At 39.4% G+C, this 19,208-nt stretch overlaps 1 protein-coding gene across 1 annotated transcript in view; it reads right to left on the reverse strand.

Moving 5' to 3' along the window:
• Positions 1-1,816: 1,816 nt before the first annotated feature.
• phf12b (PHD finger protein 12b) overlaps positions 1,817-19,208 on the reverse strand; it is a 76,142-nt gene continuing 58,750 nt past the window's right edge. The window contains exons 7-15 of the mRNA XM_068008239.1: positions 18,341-18,505; positions 15,567-15,725; positions 14,294-15,152; positions 12,919-13,056; positions 10,881-11,030; positions 9,367-9,465; positions 7,630-7,712; positions 3,572-3,710; positions 1,817-2,932 (exon numbers count right to left, since the gene is read on the reverse strand). Coding sequence (XP_067864340.1) covers positions 2,604-2,932; positions 3,572-3,710; positions 7,630-7,712; positions 9,367-9,465; positions 10,881-11,030; positions 12,919-13,056; positions 14,294-15,152; positions 15,567-15,725; positions 18,341-18,505 — 2,121 coding nt within the window. The 3' untranslated portion in view covers positions 1,817-2,603. The remainder of the gene's footprint in view (positions 2,933-3,571; positions 3,711-7,629; positions 7,713-9,366; positions 9,466-10,880; positions 11,031-12,918; positions 13,057-14,293; positions 15,153-15,566; positions 15,726-18,340; positions 18,506-19,208) is intronic.

Raw genomic sequence — 19,208 nt, forward strand, 5'->3', positions numbered from 1 at the left:
CCTGATCCATTGTTGCAGCAGATGAGAGAGTAAGGACAAGATCGAATCTTAGCTCACATGGGTAATTAATGCCCATGGAACTGTAGCTGAACAAGGATCAGCGCCACCAGAAAGAATTTTTTAAAAAAAAGTGGGTAATGACATAATTTCAAAAGTACATTATACTTATTGCTAGTAACCATCAACCAAAACTTAGCTCTTTGAGAAAGCCACAAATATCTTAAGTAGAATGATGTACCAAACAGTAATCTCCACCCACAGTGCCTAAATGATAACATGTAATCATCTTTCACTTTTTTGAAGTAGCGTCTTAATTTTCTTAGTCTTCAGGATTCTGCTCAGTCATAGACTAAGAATGACAAAAGTAACAGATAAAAGCAACACTGTTCCTGGACTGGAACCACCCCCTTAGCTTGGGAATTTAATAAGGCCCCTTAGCTCAATTTCTTTCAGACAACTGAGGCAATAAGCAATTTTTTAGCCTGTTGTCCAAGAAGTCTGGGTGGTCTGTAAAGTTGTAAGATTTGGGTCAATTTGGGGCTGGATATGCCTTGGGATTCTTCCTTCTTTCCTAAGAACTGGGAAAACTCTACCTTCCTCTCCATCAGAATTTTCTTTGGCATTGGATGGTAATGGTTATTCCCCTGCGCTTTCTCTGTAGTCCAGAAGCAGACAGATTGGGTCCCTTTCTACTATTTATGCTGAAGATGGACTTAAGTCATTCACTGATCCTACCAGGGAACAGAGGGCTAGCAAGTCAAAATGGCCTAAATATTCACTTAGCTTGTAGCCTGAGATATGTCAGCAGCACTTTTGGCCATCTTTTCCATCTGTTTTCGATCCTATTGCTTCTGAGGAACAAGTTGATGTTGAGCAACATTATCAGGAGGTACTGAGTCAATTATCAATTCTAATATTTCAAACCAGTGAGCTTAAGCTCTTCAACAGTGTGTGTTGGTAAGCTGTAGCCAATTGCTTCAAGCCTGCTGTTGCTGCCTATTGTGACAATTTAATAACAAGTTCCAGATATCGATGAGGGCAGGACTTTGTGTAGTCAACATTTTCTATGATCTCTGGCTTAGACCCAGTCCAATTGGCTGGTGTGGTATTGTCAATCTGCATTAAGCATGGGACTCCCATTAAAATGCTTCATTCTGCATTTTGCTTTACTCTGGGATATTTTTGCCCAATGTGATGGTTCCAACACAACCTGAATTCTCAACTGGAAAGAAGAGCAGTGGAATAACTGTAACCAAAAACATGTCAGACATCACTACTATGGCTCAGATTTTAGGATCTCTTCCAACCTAATAATGCCTTTTTGATTTCCATGAGTTACTACAATCACAATCACAATGGACTGGCAGACACAGAGGGCAGCAGCCATTACACATTTGATGACAAGACCTTCCTGTTTATTTTTTTAAAAAAGGGACTTGACAGGAAGTTAAATTGTTTGAAATGACTGGAAATCAGAAACAATTCTCACACTTAGATTTTGAAAGTTAATGTGGTTCAAACAAGGGAAATCAAACTATACTAACATTGACTAGGAAAAACCTGAAGTCCAAGGATGTAAGTATATATGGAATTGCACAATACATGTCATGTGATCGACTTATGTGGTTTTAAAGGAACAGGAATCCAGAAAATATTTTCCACCTCACTTTATAGATGATTACCTACCAGATGTGGAAGAGAATGGGCAAAGAATGATTATAGCACTTGATGTTAAATTATTCAACTGCAACAAGGAGTCTTTCTTTAAAAAAATCTGATGTATTTACAGTCATAATAGACAAGCAGAGACAGGAACTTGGAGTCAAATTTTTATGTACAGAATACATGAAAGTGTCTGTTGTAAAATCTGAAACAATACATTAACTATTTACATTTGAACTACTGTGTGAAAAAGGACCTTAACAAGCTTACGACAAACTTTTACGCTACAATACAACACAACGGCAGCTGGTGCCATACCACAAGTTTTTAAGCATGTTACACATTTAAAAACCACTGACACCATTAAAGGTGCATTAACACAGACTCTACTTTAACACTTCTCCTTTCTCAGTCAAATAAAATACCATTGATATTTGAAAGGGTTTTTTTTCCTCTTCTTTAATCAGTACACAGCAGCTACTTGTAGTGCAAAAGTAGCAGAAAACATCTGGGTCATAGGATTCCAGATACATTAAATAAAACAATGATCAGAGTAGATAAACATATCCTTTTATGAAAACTTTGCACATATTTATAAAAACTATTGTCACTGGCACAAAATATAACAAGTCTTTGATTATTTGTACATGTTTAGGGATGCAGTCTGAATGTATCCTAAGCTTTTCCAGTTCATTCTGCAAAGGGCTTTACCATGACCTTCAAATAGGACCTTGCTTCTTTTTCTCATTCAGTCAACATTTACAACTATGACAAGTTACATATTTAAAAGAGAAGTCATTATACAAATTCTATGTGCAACTGCCCACAAAATCTGAGCAAAAAAGAAAAAAAAATGCTGAAGATACTTCATTCCATGCAATATAAAGACAGCTTCTTCGGTTCATGGTTCCCCGTTTAGTCCTATGTACATTTCAGAAACCTCATGGAACAGAGTTGGATCGTAGCACTGGCACTTGATGAAGTTTCATCAAATGCTTCTGTTCTAAGTCAGCATCGTGTACTAGGGTTTCCTCCTCTTTCGGCTGCTTCATTGCAAATTCTGTAATGCTGAAAACAAACTGCAGGCAACCAAGCTTGATGTAACTCCCATGATGCAACAACGCCGTCCCTTCCCAGCCTGCTCCACTGCCACCTATTAGACTCGAGCTGCTGGCCTTGCAGTTACAGGTTTTACCATGCAGTCCCTGGCCTTGGGAACTCATGACTGTCTCTTCCTGCTGCTCCTCCTCCTTTCTGCTCTTACAATATTCTGCAAAAAATATCAAAAATATTTACCCTGCAGTTCACAGTACGTTAAAATCCCACTTAAAAATCAGCTTTAATCCATTAGGAAATTCTTATGGTACAAGATACTTAAGCGGGTTCCATTTTATGAACTTGAATTGTCCACTGAGAACGTTTGCACGTCTCTAAGTGCTATGGTCAATAGGAAGTTGGCAACCTTAATTGTGGACAATCCTGTCGTTTATGCTCTGCTACTGAAGTTTACTGGGGAAGAACACCACAGTGGTAGATGCCAATCACTCTTTAGGAGGGTTCCTCTGTCTTTGTTGTTGTTTCCTTCACCATGGGCTCCCACTGAACAAGAATGGGCTACTCTCCATCCTAACAGTTTGAACTCAACTGAGTAACAGAGTCTTACTTCTGTTAGTGAGACTGTTTACCAATATAATTAAGCCTCTGTTGCCCAGAGCATAGCAGTTTTATTGTACTTGCGTTTCTTTATCGTTTTCATTGTTTAAAATGCTCAATTATATTGCAAAATTGCTTAGAGGATTAATGGCTGGATGGTATCTTTGTATATTGTTACAGTACTAAGTGGAAACAGTTATTGTTTATCTATTCAGTTTAAATTAACTTTGGAAAATGTTAAAAAAAGTATACTTACTTATTACACTTTGAACTTTGGCAACAATACTGCTTGGTGGAGTGGGAGAAATTTTCTCAGAGAAGTCACACGAATAGAGAACATTGTCAACAGTTGTCCCATGTTCGCTGTAGTTTAGTAATTCATAGTGTTTTGTGTTCTAAAAACAAAGAAGATAGTTTTAAATTTTCAGTAAATTGACAACATGCTCAGCCACAGCTTTTTTAAAACAGTCCGTAGCTCAGTTTATTGGCAATTAAAGTATTCCACAGTTCAGGGGTTATGTATCCAGAGTCTCAGAGGTTAAATGTAGACAAATACATAAAAGGTCAAGCATAAGCTGTTTAACTGGCTCAGCTTAGGGAAAGCAAATGGAAAGATAGCAGGTAAACTTATGCAAACAAGAGCTGCTTTACTTATCTACTTTCCAGATGTAGTGCACTATAAATGTTGTATTATGAGCTCTAATTTCCTCTGCTCAAACAAATCTGGTATTTCTATACTACTGGGCACAAGGTGAATGATACTTTCAAGTCAGACATCACTGATTGTTATTACTCTTTCATTTGCAACTTCATTTAACAGCAAAAGTGCAACACCAGGAAAAAAGACGCATCAACATTGCCACAGTAAATATTTACATTTTTTCCACCAAAAGCTTAATTCAAATTTGTTCTCTATTAAGTGTTCCTGTTCATATTCAGTCTTTCTGCTTACTTTTACTTTAAAAAAAAGTATTCTCATTGCACTTGCACAACATAGGTTGCCATGCAAACAGCTAGTCACAGCTATATGCCAGCCCTCGGCAATATCAGCCGAAAACATGTCAGGATCCACTCGTACGCTGATGACACCCAGCTCTACCTCACCACCACCACTTTCAAACCCCCCATTGTCTCTGACTTGTCACACTGCTTGTCTGACATCCAGTACTGGATGAGCAGAAACTTCCTCCAACTAAATATTGGTTCCTCCAACTAAATATTGGGAAGTCCGAAGCCATTGACTTCGATCCCCACAAACTCCGTTGCCTAGCCACCGACTCCATCCCTTTCCCTGGCCACTATCTGAGGCTGAACCAGACCGTTCGCAACCCAGGCGTCCTATTTAACCCCGAGATGAGTTTGCGACCACTTATCCGCTCCATCACCAAGACCGCCTACTTCCATCTCCGTAACATTGCAAGTCTCCACCCCTGCATCAGCTCATCTGCTGCTGAAACCCTCATCCAATGCTCTCCTGACTGGCCTCCCATCTTCCACCCTCCATAAACTTGAGCTCATCCAAAACTCTGCTGCCCATATCCCAACTCGCACCGATTCCCGTTCACCCATCACCCCTGTGCTCGCTGACCTACATTGGCTCCCGGTCCAGGAACGCCTCCATTTTAAAATTCTCATCCTTGTTTTCAAATCCCTCCATGGCCTTGCCCCTCCCCATCTCTGTAACCTCCTCCAGCCCTACAACCCTTCGAGATCTCTGCACTTCTCCAATTCTTGCCTTTTGCACATCCCTGATTTTAATCGCCCCACCATTGGCAACAGTGCTCTCAGCTGCGTAGACCCTAAGCTCTGGAATTCCCTCTCTAAACCTCTCCGCCTTTCTACCTCTCTCTCCTCTTTTAAGACATGCCTTAAAGGCTACCTCTTTGACCAAGCTTTTGGTCATCTGTCCTAATATCTCATGTGGCTTGATGTGAAATTTTGTTTGATAATGCTCCTGTGAAGCGCCTTGGGATGTTTTATTATGTTAAAGGAGCTATATAATTGCAAGTTGTTGTTGTAACTACATGTCATTTAGACAGAAACATTACCTCTACCAATAACAATTTACAAAAATCAAAGATGCAAACAAATTCTTCACCTCCAAAAACATAATGGTTTACATATATAGTTTTTTGAAAATCAAAACATCTCCTTCCATTAATTATATGGAGCACATTCTGGTGAATGAAGAATAAAAGTAACTTTAATAAGTGGGTATGGTTACAATCTACAATGAGCACTTTTATTTTCTTCTGTGCTATGAAACACACAAGGCAGACAATAATTTGATGCACGCCAAAGTGTCTTTATGATTCTTCCCATAACAGGTTACAATCTTGTATCTTAAAAGGATAATTATGGGGACAGATCTTGTTGGAAAAACAAGGGCGTTAAGAACACACGCTGTTATTAATGTGCAAATCGGCCAGCAAGATCGGGGGATTAAGAGATATGCCGTGAGTTGAGATTCTTCAGAACTTGCTGGTCGACGTATGATGCTCCGCCATTTGCTTCGCACAAAGGGCATCTCGCCCTTAGCCTCCTCGTTACTTTTAAGAACTTGCTGCATTTGCACATTAGTGGCCCATTAAACTCACCACTGAAAGTTAAGTCTAATAATTAACAGTGCAAGTACCTTTTTAACAACACGATAATTGTTAACGCTGTGCCAACCAACCTCTCCGGCCCAGAAATTGAACAACTTAAAACGGTGACGTCTCATTCCTTCAGGTGGTAAATTGCTCATAGAGGCTTTTTAAAATGTCAAACTTCAATTTTCTTTTCTTACTTTTCCTTTATCTCTCTTTTCCTCTGTCTCAATCTTTCTTTCCCTCTTTATTTCTCTTTCTGTACCTAATTTGACTCTAATTCACCTTCCTTCTCAGTCGTTCCCATTTCTTTCTCAATCCTTAAATCCCATTGGTTAAGGGGATACAGTGTTGGTCCTACCGTTCACTGAGATCCCAGATGCCCCGTTGCCCATCATCAGCTCGCACTTGCAGCAAGATACGGCGCAAACATTTTTTGAGCTGAAGGGTGCAGAGAAAAGTCTAAAAGGGGCACACTGCGAGATGCCCCGCTCCAGCAAGATCCGGCCCATGGTTTTCCCTTTATCCCATTGGGTTGCCAATTTATTGCTTGGTGTGACAGCTTGTGCAATTTCATTCTATTGATGAGTCTCTATCACTAATATTTTCTTTTACAGTATTTTACCACTGAGCACTTATCCAATTCTTTTGGCCTCATATTACTTACATTTTGCTACCAGTTAATTCTTGTTTTTCCCCGAGATATCTATTATGAAATATATCCAGCTCTTTTCATCCACCTTGGTAGTAGGCCAATTTCACTTAAACAAGCAAGCAAATGCCACTAATGTTACATATAGAACGTACAGCATAGAAACAGGCCATTTAACCCAACAGGTCTTTATGCTCCACATAAGCCTCCTCCCGCCTTACTTCATCTAACCCTATCAGGATATCTTTCTATTCCTTTCCTCCTCATTGTTTATCTAGCTTTCCCTTAAATGCATCTACGCTAGTTGCCTCAACTACTCCTTGTGGTAGCGAGTTCCACATTCTCACCACTCTCTGGGTAAAGAAGTTTCCCCTGAATTCCCTACTGATTAGTGACTATCTTATATTTATGGCCCCTAGTTCTGGTTGCTCCTTTAAATCCTAATCAGTTAGAGTTTAGCACATCAGTGTCATACTTAAGTTATTTATGCTCTCTAAAGTTTTCCTATAAGTGCAACCTTGAAACAGCATTTTCTACATGAAATTTTGTAACCCATCATACTTCAAATATGATCCTGTGCATCAAGGTGAATGGTTATTCTGAAGTAAATACCTGACTTAGATACAGATTGCTAAAACAGCAGTCAGTATCTATTGTCCAGGATGAGCAATTAGCTGTACCTTCATGAGTATACAGCAGTCATCGAGATAACTGGAGAGCATGCTTGAACGAAATACAGTTCTTTTAATTTGCTCTTAAAGGCTCTTCTAAATACAGTTCTTTTAATTTGCAACTACAACCTTTCTCCTTGATAACATAAAAGGACTGGAGAGGTAAGGTACCTGTTAGGTATATAATAAAACTGTGGAAACTTAATTATATCAAATAAAATTAGTATGAATGCCATCAGCTTGCATATACAAGTTTGCTGTCAACCCAACAAGCACCACAATCACACAAAACTTACAAGTAATTTGAGCCCCAGCTAGAGGGCCATACAATCACCAACTTATTTTTCTATTTTTTTCCCCCCCCTATCAGGAAGAGGATAGAATTCAGACTCATGAACCTTACCTCATCATAGAATATGCAGGCATGTTTGCCCGAGACATAATTACAATGTCCATAATTTGTAAGGCACACATCCATGTCGGCACCTGAAATCAAAACAAGAAAATAAATCTCAGTTACATAGTCAGTGTGCATTTTACTGTATGCCCTCAAATTACATGCAACATTGAGGAACATCAGCACAATGAACAAAGCTGCACAGATTGAGTGACCAAATGTGGTTACTTTTTTTTTTAATAAACACACCATTGAACCATTTGCACCCAATCTATCCATATTAAAAGGTTTGCATATCAAAGTATGATTACAGAGTGCCTCCAACATGCGAATCACATCTCAGTCAATGAGAACATGGTGCAGTTATTTTTTTTAATAAAAACTGTCCATGCTTCCCAATAGTTTTATGCCACTTTCCTACTTTTTAATTAATTTCTGCATTTTTATCTTTTCTCCCACATGGCCAGCTCCCAACCAGCACAGCCTGTCTGCTGTCCCTGATTAAAAAAAATTCCCCTCCAATACGAGTCCCTCAGCCACACTCCGCAGCCCAAGTTAAACCTTCCCACTGCTCTTAGTGTGACCGAAGTTCTGAATCACTCGCCCCTTCGGCTCTCCCAGTCCCAACTGGTGACTCCCCTTCCCTTCGAGTGCAGCTGAGGAACCAGGGCTGGAAAATTAAATACAAAAAGGGAGAATTTAAACAGCAAATTTGAAGAGATGGATTTACAAGATACAGAAAGAGCAGTAAAGGAGAAATTGAAGTTCAGAACAAAAAGAAAAGCCAGTTCAAGAAGCTTAACAATGAGAAAGAGGAGCAAACAAAGCATGTGATATATCTACAGACTGGCAGACAAAGGAAATCAAAAGCAAAAAAGACCCTGTATACCACAAAATTTATGACAGGCAGATCGTGAAGCACACATACAATATAAATGAGACAGAGAAAATGCAGCAGGAAGGAGACAAAGTGAGAAAGAGTGGGAGACAGATCTAGACAGAGGTGAAGTGCCTCAGTTAGACAGAAAAGGAAGATCAGAAGAGAGAGCGAGACACAAACAATTAAAGTGTGGGAGACAAGCAGAGAGACTGTTACAAAGAGACATTTTTATTTTCACCCATGAGCAATGCCACAGGAGGTCAACCAGTTATTAAAAGCATACAGTGTATCCCACTTATAGTAGATATGCTTTATTTGGGTAAATTAGGTAAACCAGACAAACCGCATCCGCTCAAACCAAAACGTTTGAAAAGTAAAGCATATTTTGTTGATTTTTCTGACAGGATTACCAGTTTATCCAGACCCTTACTTAATTTGACTGTAGTTCACCTGAGCCAAATGGTAACAAGTTATGATGTGCCTCTGAGCACTGCAGGAATTTTCTGATACTCATTGGTTTGAGCTTTACAGCTGGGAGAAACGTACTATTCACAGACTTTGTTCTGAACGTTCATGATTTTGGGTTTGGTAGACTGTTGTCTTAAAAAACATGTCAGACGTTGACCACTTCAAATTAAACCAGGTACACTTTTTTTTGGGAGGGGCAGGGGGGGCGTATAACAACAGTAAGTTCCCCCTCTACATTTCAAGTGCACTTATTAACCAATGGACATTAGACACTGTTACAAAGGGCACCTGGTAAAATGGAGAAGTCAGGTTAGTACAGATCCCTGTACTGCAGTTATCAGCCACCAGCAAGGCATGTAATTTTCAGTTAATTATTTCATGTAGTTTTTTCTTACCTGTTCCTATGTAAAGTGTTCTGTAGCACATACTAACAGCTTGGCCTTTACCCGTAAGGGGATAAAACACCGCTCGTGCCTGAACCTCTTTCTCTGGGACTAGAAAGAAAAAAAGAAAAAGAAATTATTCTTACAGTGGTAATAAATGCAGTTTTGGCCTTTGCACTGAACATGAAATGTTAATACAAGTTAAAAGTTGCACAACATATGCCAAATTCAAAGATATTCATTTGAAACCTCACAATTTTATTATAATTAATAACTGACAAATGCTTTCATTAAAAAAAGTGATAATACTTAGTAAGCACAGCAAATTTATGTAAATTTGCACCTGCTCTGTGGGTGATGCTGGCAAGGTTACATTTATTGCCCAGTCCTAGGTTCACTGGTGGGTACTGTACAATCGGTGGTTGGCTAGGCCACTTCAGAGGGCATTAAGAATCAACCATGTCGTCTTAACCAGAGTCACGTGTAGGCCAGACCTGATTGGAGTGGGAGGTTTCCATTTATGCTTTTAGGCAACTCAGCAGCTTGGGCATTTTTTTCTGCAGCCAGCCAGCCAGCCCATAAATTACCAGGTTCATTGACAATCAAGTTCACAACTTGCTATGGTGGGATTAGAATTCAACCTCTGGGTTGCACGTCTCATAACTGAATAATATGTATTAGAATTTATTACAAAAGAGAACAGAATGCATCTGAAAGACAACCATCATTTCAGGATTCTCCAGAGATTCTGGAGAATGGGTTGGGGTGAAGGAAGAAGAAAAAACGTGGCGCCAAAGTACTCATAACCTACTAAAAAAAAACATATTGAAACTGGTGTTTCACCCACTGTGGGGTAGAGGAGAGTGAAGGAAACACTTATTGTAATTGAGTCCTGTGGAGTGCTGAATGACAGCAGCTTCTACAAGAACAACTTGCATTTATATAGCACTTTAATGTAGAAAAGCTTCCAAGACAATTCACAGAAGTATAATAAAAAAAGGAAGCTGAACCAAGGAAGGGGGATATTAGGAAGAATGAACAAAACCTTGGTCCAAGAGGTGGGTATAAAGAAGGGTCTTAACGGAGGAGAGGTAGGTGGAGTGTAGGTGGCTGAAGGCATGGCTACCAAAAATGGGGCGGACCGAGGCTGCAGATGGACACGTGACCAGGGTCAGAGGAACAGAGAGTTCAGGAGGGTGGGGTCGGAGGGCTGGAGAAGTTTAGAGATATGGAGCAGCGAGACCAGGAAGGGATTTAAACGCAATGAGAAATTTTTAATTTGAGATGTAGCGGTCCGTGATCCAATGTACCTCAACGAGGACAGGGCTGGTAGGTGAGCGGGAATTGGTGCAGGATAGGATTTGAGCAACAAAGTTTTGGATGAGCTGAAGTTTACAGAGGGTGGAGGGTAGTATGCTGGCCAGTAGAGCACTGTCAAGTCCGGAGATGGCAAAGACGTGGATGAGGGTTTTAGCAACAGATGGGCTGAAGTAGGCGATGTTAGAGGTGGAAAAATAAATGCTTACCTTCAGTCTGCGTTGTAGCAGCAGTCGTCTGGGTTTTTGAGGTGCTGAGTGCAGATGGTAAAGAGGATGCTTTGGGAGGAAACAGTTGCTGAATTCTCTGCCAAGCCAGTACCTGGATCAGCTTTTCATCAAGCTTACTCAGTTCAATCTCTACAAAAGGGAAGGAGATAGATCAATTTGAAGTTTCTCTAACAGCTCTCCATGTAAAATTCCAATTTCTACCAGCAGCCAATTTTAAGCAACTTGGATTTTTTTTTAATATATATTAAATGTTTCTTGCAAAAGATACCAGGTGGAAATTAAGGTTAAAGTGTACTGCATTCTTCCTATTATATATAATGCAATTCAGGTTAAAGGTGATGCTATTGCTAGGGACCTACCTACGTTATTGAGGTAAACTAAATTGTAACTAGACATTTTTCATTGTGAAAGGTTCTGATAGAGATTGCAGTTTCCCCCTCCCCACCCAACGTGTGGTGCAACACCTCAGCGACAGATGAATGTGTTCCCTTGTCATTTCAATTGACAATTACCAACCCCAAATAATAAAAATTGTAATGTATTAATAGTTTCTTTTCCCCCACACAAAGAATAAAATGGTTTATTTACTAAACACAGCTCCCCCCACCCCCTAAATTAACCATCTGTATGCTATAACATGAAATTTGGTTTTGACATCCTATTATTTTTTTAAAAAGTGAACATGGAGGAGACAGGCAACTCTGTACATAAGCATTGATGGATACTTCCCATAGAATTCCTCAGTTTTAAATGTGAGTTTACAGTTTTTTTGTATTAATGAATTAATGACTCAGGCTCTTGGTACGTGTACAACTAAATTCATCCATCTTTTGAATTAAAACAGAAAAACAAAACACACTAGTTCAAGACCACACTGAGGTTAGAAGAACAATGTCTTGACTTCCTGTCGGCAAAACTTGAAAAGCAGAATGTGCCTGCAGATATTTTTGTACTCATCAATAATTACATGTTCTTAAACATTAGAACTTAAAGTAAAGACAGCCTAGCAGCTATATTGGACAATCAAAGATACAAAATCCATGTTTAAATATAAATTTCAACAGCCAATTTTACTCAGGTATCCCCTAGATTAATTTAGCTAATTGCCAACAAATCATTTATGCATACAGTGACTAGTGTCTGGAATCAGACTCAAGGTTACCAGTGGCACTGATGTAGCAGGAAAGGCACCAAAAACCTAAATTCAACTCAATCACAGAAAAGACCAGTCACCTATCAGTCCCAGGAAGTTTGTGCTGAGGTGGCAGGGGGGACAACAGGGGACGGACGGGGGGGCCAGGGGGGAGAAAAGGAGGAAAGAAACCATGTTTGATATTAACCATGTTTGATATTAACCATGTTTGATATTAACCATGTTTGATATTAACCATGTTTGGCAGTAAATCAGCCGTATGTGTTTCCACCTTCTCCCATGGTAACGCAGGCATCTGAGAGTTATGGAATTGAACTCTTACCTGGGGTTTCTTCCATCTGCTTCTAACATTCAAACATACCTTGTTATGCCTCCATCAATATCAAATCAATGTGGGCAGGGGAGCAGAGAAAGAGGCAGACAGGCAGAGAGAAGTAGATCCGTACCAGTCTGATGTTTCAGAGCATAGTAGTGTTTTACACAAAATTAATTTCTCCACAGATCAGGGGTGGCAGAGGGAACTTGCGTAAGTACTTTGAAATCCAAAAGTGGGCTGTGCAATATGTATCAAGCCCAATATGCTTTAAGTGCCTGGTGACACCTTAAGGAAATAACTCTATACAGTACATCACCAGAGTGTACTAATTACATAAGCTGCACCCTTAGATGAATATTTCCATGGTGAAACCTAGTCGATCAAGATAAAAAGAAATGTGCAATGTACTTTTCTGTAACAAGTTTTGGACCAATTGGTAGGAATGGTGTGCAATGCGTTTGTAACCCAAAACTCAATCTTTCCATCTACTAAATGGTAAGTCAACTGGAGAAAATAACTTCACTTCGAAGAATTTTCAAAGCACTTACCTCCACTTCCTTCCATAGCTGCCTGCAGAGAGTTGGCAAGGTCAATCATAACTGAAGTGTTTGATGGAGAAGTTAAGGGAACTGGTTTGCTTCCTGTGGACACGCCTGTGGTCAGCACAGTTGGACTTACTTTACCGTCTACGAAAAAAAGTACATATTAGTCATAACCAGATTTGGAATAGAAGCTGTTCAATTTCAATATCAATCTTCAACACAATCCAACACGTCAAGAAACTGGCCCCGCACACCATAATTCTGCATAAAATTTGCACTAGGCTCTTAAATATAGCAATCAAGGATGAGAAAAGGCCATTCGGCCAAACGAAGCTCAGCAATCCAGTATTCTAACCTTCCCACCTAGTGTCCAAATGCATTTTGAACATTCCCATGTCAGACTATGTTATCTTACTTGTAAAGGTGAAAGATATCTTTAACACTATGAAAATGCAATGTTCTTGAATTACAAACAACATTCAAATAGACCAATAAAACATTTAATCTGACTTTTTTTTATTACACGGTCTCTTAGAACTCAAACAATGATAACAACAACTGCTAGGATAGCCAAGCTTTTTATTCTGGTATTCTGGAAAACTCATGGATTTGTTCTATTATCTTGTCCACGCCTCGTTTATCAACTCAAGTATAAAGCTAGTTTGCTGATAAAATGTGCTTGAATCTGGATTCCAAAAATTGTCTGTACAAAGACTAACCAACCTATAATGTTAGTCTATTCAGCCGTTTTCTTTATAATCTGAAAACTTGAATCAAAGGATTTTGTTAAGCTGTACGACGCCCACTTACTATCGTTCTAAAGTGCAATCCCATACTTATTAATAGGATTTTTAGCTACATTGTGCTCACAATATAGTCTCATGGTCAACACACACTGGAAGGCAACAAGCATCTTTCTGCAACCAAATCTAAAATTTGAAACATCAAGCACAACAATTAAATGGAAAACCACAATACTGCCACTCTACCACATCTGGGGATAGACAACTCCAGATTGGCTCTGAGAACAGAGAATGAAGCTGGTTTGAGATGCAAGCAGCCCATCATTAACTGACGAGTGTCTTGAGACGGGTCGCTTACACTAGAAAATTAACTGTCACGTACATATATTTACGGATCTGTTGCTCAATCATAGATTGGGTGGAGTATTTTGAACATAAAGTATTCGCACTAGATTTTTCAAAACTTTAGCTTGTACTCATGTCTCCTCATCTCTTGATAGACAACACCACCCAAATGTCATGAAAGTAATTGAACTACATTTTTTTTTAAATAATCATTTTTTTGTGGTTGAAGCCAAGAAAAGTTTTCTTTCACAAAATATAAACCTTTGCTGGTTAACCAAGAACAAGATACCCACCTGTAACTGCTGGTGAAATCAGGTTTCTTGAAAGAGCCAACACTGCTGAAACACTATCTACCGCTGCTCTCGGAGGAGTAATAGCCCTGGCAATAGCAGAGGGTGCCGTAACAACCTTTGCCATAAACGTGGTAGATCGCCCAGCAATCTGCATTGAGGCGGTGCTCTTAAGCTGTGAGCTGCTGGTGATCTCGGAACTGGCACAAAAAGTAGATAAAGAAGCGGGCACACTTGTCACACTGACAGGAATTCGCTGCAAACATGAAACAGCTGCATTCTCCGATTTGACAAGCGCTCCCACAAAATGATTTTGGAGGTTGCTGGCTGCCGGTGGCGTAGCTGGTCTCAGCTGAGAATGTAGCCAGGCTTGTCCAGATATCTGGCTTGGCACCTGTGTCAATGGTCCCTTTGGTCTCTGTGTGTCTGCCAGCTGCCTGGACGGTTCTGGTGAAATGGTGCATGGGAAAGGTCCATTTACTTTTACCTCTGCTGACAAAGGTCCGTTAGAAGTTCCACTACTTGATGTCTTGCATGAGGTCTCTGGATATAAACTACGGGCATTTTCTTCCTGTGCAATGGCAGCACCGGGCTGCTGAGATACAGAGGAACCTGAAGAATTCTGGCTGTTGGTCCCTGAGGTGCATGTAACATTGCATGATGTCGGAGAAGGGGAGGACGATGGTTTCTTTCCAGCTGTCTGATGCGCGCTGCTTAAAGAGCTGTCTGCTGAACACTGGGCTGTGACGCACGGCTTAATATCAGCCTTTTCAGTGTGTTCAGTGTCCCAAAATAATGGCATCTGCTTAGCAGATAAATGTTTGAATATGCTGCATTGAAGTGCAACAACACTACGAAGCCACTAGAGGAAAAGAAAAAATACTTGTTAAAAGGAAGATTCAAGAAAAACGTGGTACCGGTACTTGCTTGGTACTTCACAGGTAGGCATCATACAATGAGTATTGTACAGCAGCCATAATTTTCTATTCTACTGTTGCACTTTTAAATTATGTAGAGTATATGTTCAGTTGAGCGTAGCAGTTAGTTGACAACTGTTCAGGATTTAATTGAAAAAAACCTGGCGGTCAATTGATAACACACTGTACTGATTTAATTTGCAAATCAATGTCTCACAAAGCTGTTAACTGACTTTTCAGGATGGAGAATGCCATCTCTTACTAATTTCAGCATTAATCGGACACACACAAAAAAAATCTTGAATAAGTTTCCTAACACGTTTCACTCGCGGTCTGATTTCATTCATCACATTCATTACCTCCTGTTGTTCTTCTTCAGTAGCAAAGTGCTCATAGTTGGAAAGGTGCTTTTGTGACTCAGTCGGAGTCTCGTTACATATCAACTCTCCATCACGGATTCCTGCCGGTGGAAGGAGAGGAGGTGGATACTGGTACTGGGCCTTAATTGCTTCGGGAACCTTAAAAGTAAGGTAAATGAAACCAAAATCAGTCACCTGTTGAATTGAGTTTAAAGGGCAACCAAACTGAAGCTGTAAAACATACGGACTTAAAAAAAGTAATTTGCTGCAATGGACAATTTTTATTTTAGTCGAGCCAAGAACAGCTGCTGATATTGGAAATTACCCAGGTATTTCTAAAATAATTACAAATTTTCCAGTCCTGGTAAGAAACAGCTACAAAGCCTACGGCAGGAAGTTCCTGATTCAAACACTTCCTACAGTAGAAACCAAGTTTACTACGATGACCCTCCCAGCCCCCACACTCCACAAAGATATTTACATTTATGCAGCCAAAGTGAAAACAATTCAAGTTCAAACAGTGAACACTCGTGGATAGCTACCATGTCAGAAATATCACATCGACCAATCTTTACCTAAAATACACTGAGACAATATGGATCTCTTCTCTACAAGTGGGATGGGGAGAAGGCAGCTTATAATACCACCTGGATTCCTCACCCAAACACACAATTCTGCTCTCATTGATCATTTTTCAGCCCAGCCAATGTTACAGTTTGAATCTGGTTAACCTCCAACTGTAAGTTTCTATCACAAGCACTTCATTTGAAAATTATCCATATATCAAAAGGTAGAAACTCACAGAGACAATTTTCACTTTATTGTATTTGTAGATTAGCAACCTCCCTTCAAAATCACAATACCTGATGTTTTCACTGATCAGGAACGAGTGAGGAGTAAACATCAGAGGGAACTGAGCGCCTTGGTGAATGCATTCTTTGTTTTATAATTATGCAGGCAGAGATTCAATTATTTCCCACAAATATTTTACTGATGTTTGGCATGAAGACAAACTAGGGAAAGATTTAGACTATTACAAATACTCAATTTAAGATACTTTAACAGCTCTATATAAAACAGAAATTGATATATTTATAAATTCCAATGCAAGTTAAATCAAGTAGTTAGAAGTTAAAATTATACAAATAAATTAGGAAGTCAGAGATGTGCCATTTTTCAGGGAAAATTCCTCAATTCCTTTCTGAATTTTGCATTCCTCTGGTAAAAGCACTCATTTGGTTAGGCAACCTGACTTGGGATATCTACCCTTGCTAAGAATCACTGCTAGACATATCACAGCCAACCCGCAATTATTGTATAAATTCTTCCTCTTGTGACTGCCATTCTAATTTAATTAAACTACTTGTCATTTGAGGGGGAGGAAGAGAAGGGAAGGGGTCTTGCACAGGACTTTGTGTCCTTGATCACTTACCCATAATTCTTAGCAGGAAAAATGTCATGGCAACCCAGGCAGCCTAAATAAATGATCATAGAGCGCTTAGATCAGAGGAACAACAATTAAACATTCACAGTAACTGAATGGAGAAAATATTAACTGCAACAAAATGAATTCCACTCAGGCATTTAGTTCCTCTGTAAATGTTAGGACCCGTAAAAGGGTAAAACAATACATAAGAATCCAGTACTTCTTTATTGCCATCAGATGTTTCTCGCTAAATCAAGTGGCAAGCCATCTGCATTATCCTGCTTGAAATGAATAAAAATAGTGATATCTGACAATGAATTGCTGAACCTATTTTACAAAAACACAATATTTGCTTAATTATTTTGAAGGTTCCTAACATTCAGCAGGTATAGAATATTAATTGCTAGCAGTGTTACGATATCTTAACACAAATAAAATTAAATCTGAGTGTAAACAGAGACTGCTAAATGTGAATGAAAATCTAAGTTTCAAAAGTTGAGCACATGGTAAGTAGCCTCCCAATCAGGTTTCCCATCTTTACTGTGTTTTGGGCTCACTAAGAAACTTAGCCAGCTCCCATTATATCCTACTGCGGGTCACTCAGAGGGCAGCATGGGAACAGTGTGAATAAAGGCCACCCAACAAAACATTTTCACGCCCATCAAGAATATTGTGAAGATTGTGGTTCAAACTAGGAAGTCTACACGAGGAGCTTTTTAATTTTTGTTGTTTTAGATAAAATAAATACTGCCATTAAAAAAAAAGCCGTAAAGAATGCTGTCAGACTGCACCATGAATCCACTGAGGCATGCATCATTTACATACCAAAAAGGAAACAAGATTTCAAGACTTAACTCCCAGATGGCTCAAGTTAGTAAAGTAATTGTGTAACTGAGCCATACACACTAGAAAGTCCCAGGTTAAATTGCTGGTCAGTGCTGAGTCAGTAGAACTAAGCAGGGTTGAGTTTACATGATTGCCTGATTTCTTTTAGAAAGGCAAATTAGACATTCAATAGTCAGAGCTCAATACATACATGTACTACACTGCAACCGCTGCACTTCAAATACATATATAGAAAAAGGTTTTTCACATATTCTTGGAATGTATCCAAGGCCTTAAACACTGACATATTCAGACAGCACCAACAATGCTGAAATTTTAGAAACCCTCCTGAAACTGGATAGAAAAGCAATGACTGACCTCACAACTTTATTCTCTCCATGAAACTTAAGGCAATTCCCAACCCATACGGGCATCAATACAGTATCCCAAGTAGATCAGTTTAATTTTTTAATGCCAAATTGCATAATACACCATAAGAGATTCCTATCAGAATATCACTTACCTTCATATTTTTCCTCTTCACTGGTTTTATAAGTCTGCGATTGGGTGGATGCTTCCTGTGGATCTTGTTGAGAAAGTCTATCTTGATTGCATGCTGTGATATTCGGTCTTGAAACTTGTCAAATATCCTGCACCTATTGCTTAACGTCATGTTCTTCTGATTAAGCTAAATGGAAATTAAATCGTTTAAATAAGATTCTGTAGATATTTTGACTCAAACAATTCACATTCACAATTCATGAATTGTATTTCTCATCTCTGACTGTAAAGAGAAAGAATGTCGTCATGGGAACCTTCAACTTTACCTCATTAGCGCCCCACTCCTAAAATGCCAGGAAGTCAAAATTGTGAACTGAGACTTTCTCTGGTGCATTTATGGCAAATGATTTAATTCATGCACAATACTCACTGGATGTTAAAAACCTTCAGGGGTCAGGTGGACACTCATGATGCATTGCACCACCATTGGGAATACATTTTTAATCCTCAATGTCACTGAATTGTTGATTCCATCCATGGTGCTACGGTGCTAAGTGGAGGCTGGACAAATCAGAGTTAGAGTCATTCCAGACTCTCTCTCCCATGCCTCCTTATGATCAGTTCACTGCAGCAGTAGCAAAGGCCCAAGACCAGGGAGAAAAATTAGCTCCTGCAAAGACATGGAAAAAGAATCCTTTGGGTTTCAAAAAAAAGTTTTAAGCTGGCTCCTTAAGGAATTTTTGAAATGTACATGTAGTAATAGCATGGATGCTGATCCTAACATATATAGTATTGGAAAAGTCAGGAAAAGCGACTTTCGCTACTGACTTTTCCTGCACGGGCATATCTAGATCAGCATCAGGCTTGTTCAAAGCACCAACTTCCATGCT

This window comes from Heptranchias perlo, chromosome 28 (genome assembly GCF_035084215.1).
Source record: "Heptranchias perlo isolate sHepPer1 chromosome 28, sHepPer1.hap1, whole genome shotgun sequence".
Classification (NCBI taxonomy): Eukaryota; Metazoa; Chordata; class Chondrichthyes; order Hexanchiformes; family Hexanchidae; genus Heptranchias; species Heptranchias perlo.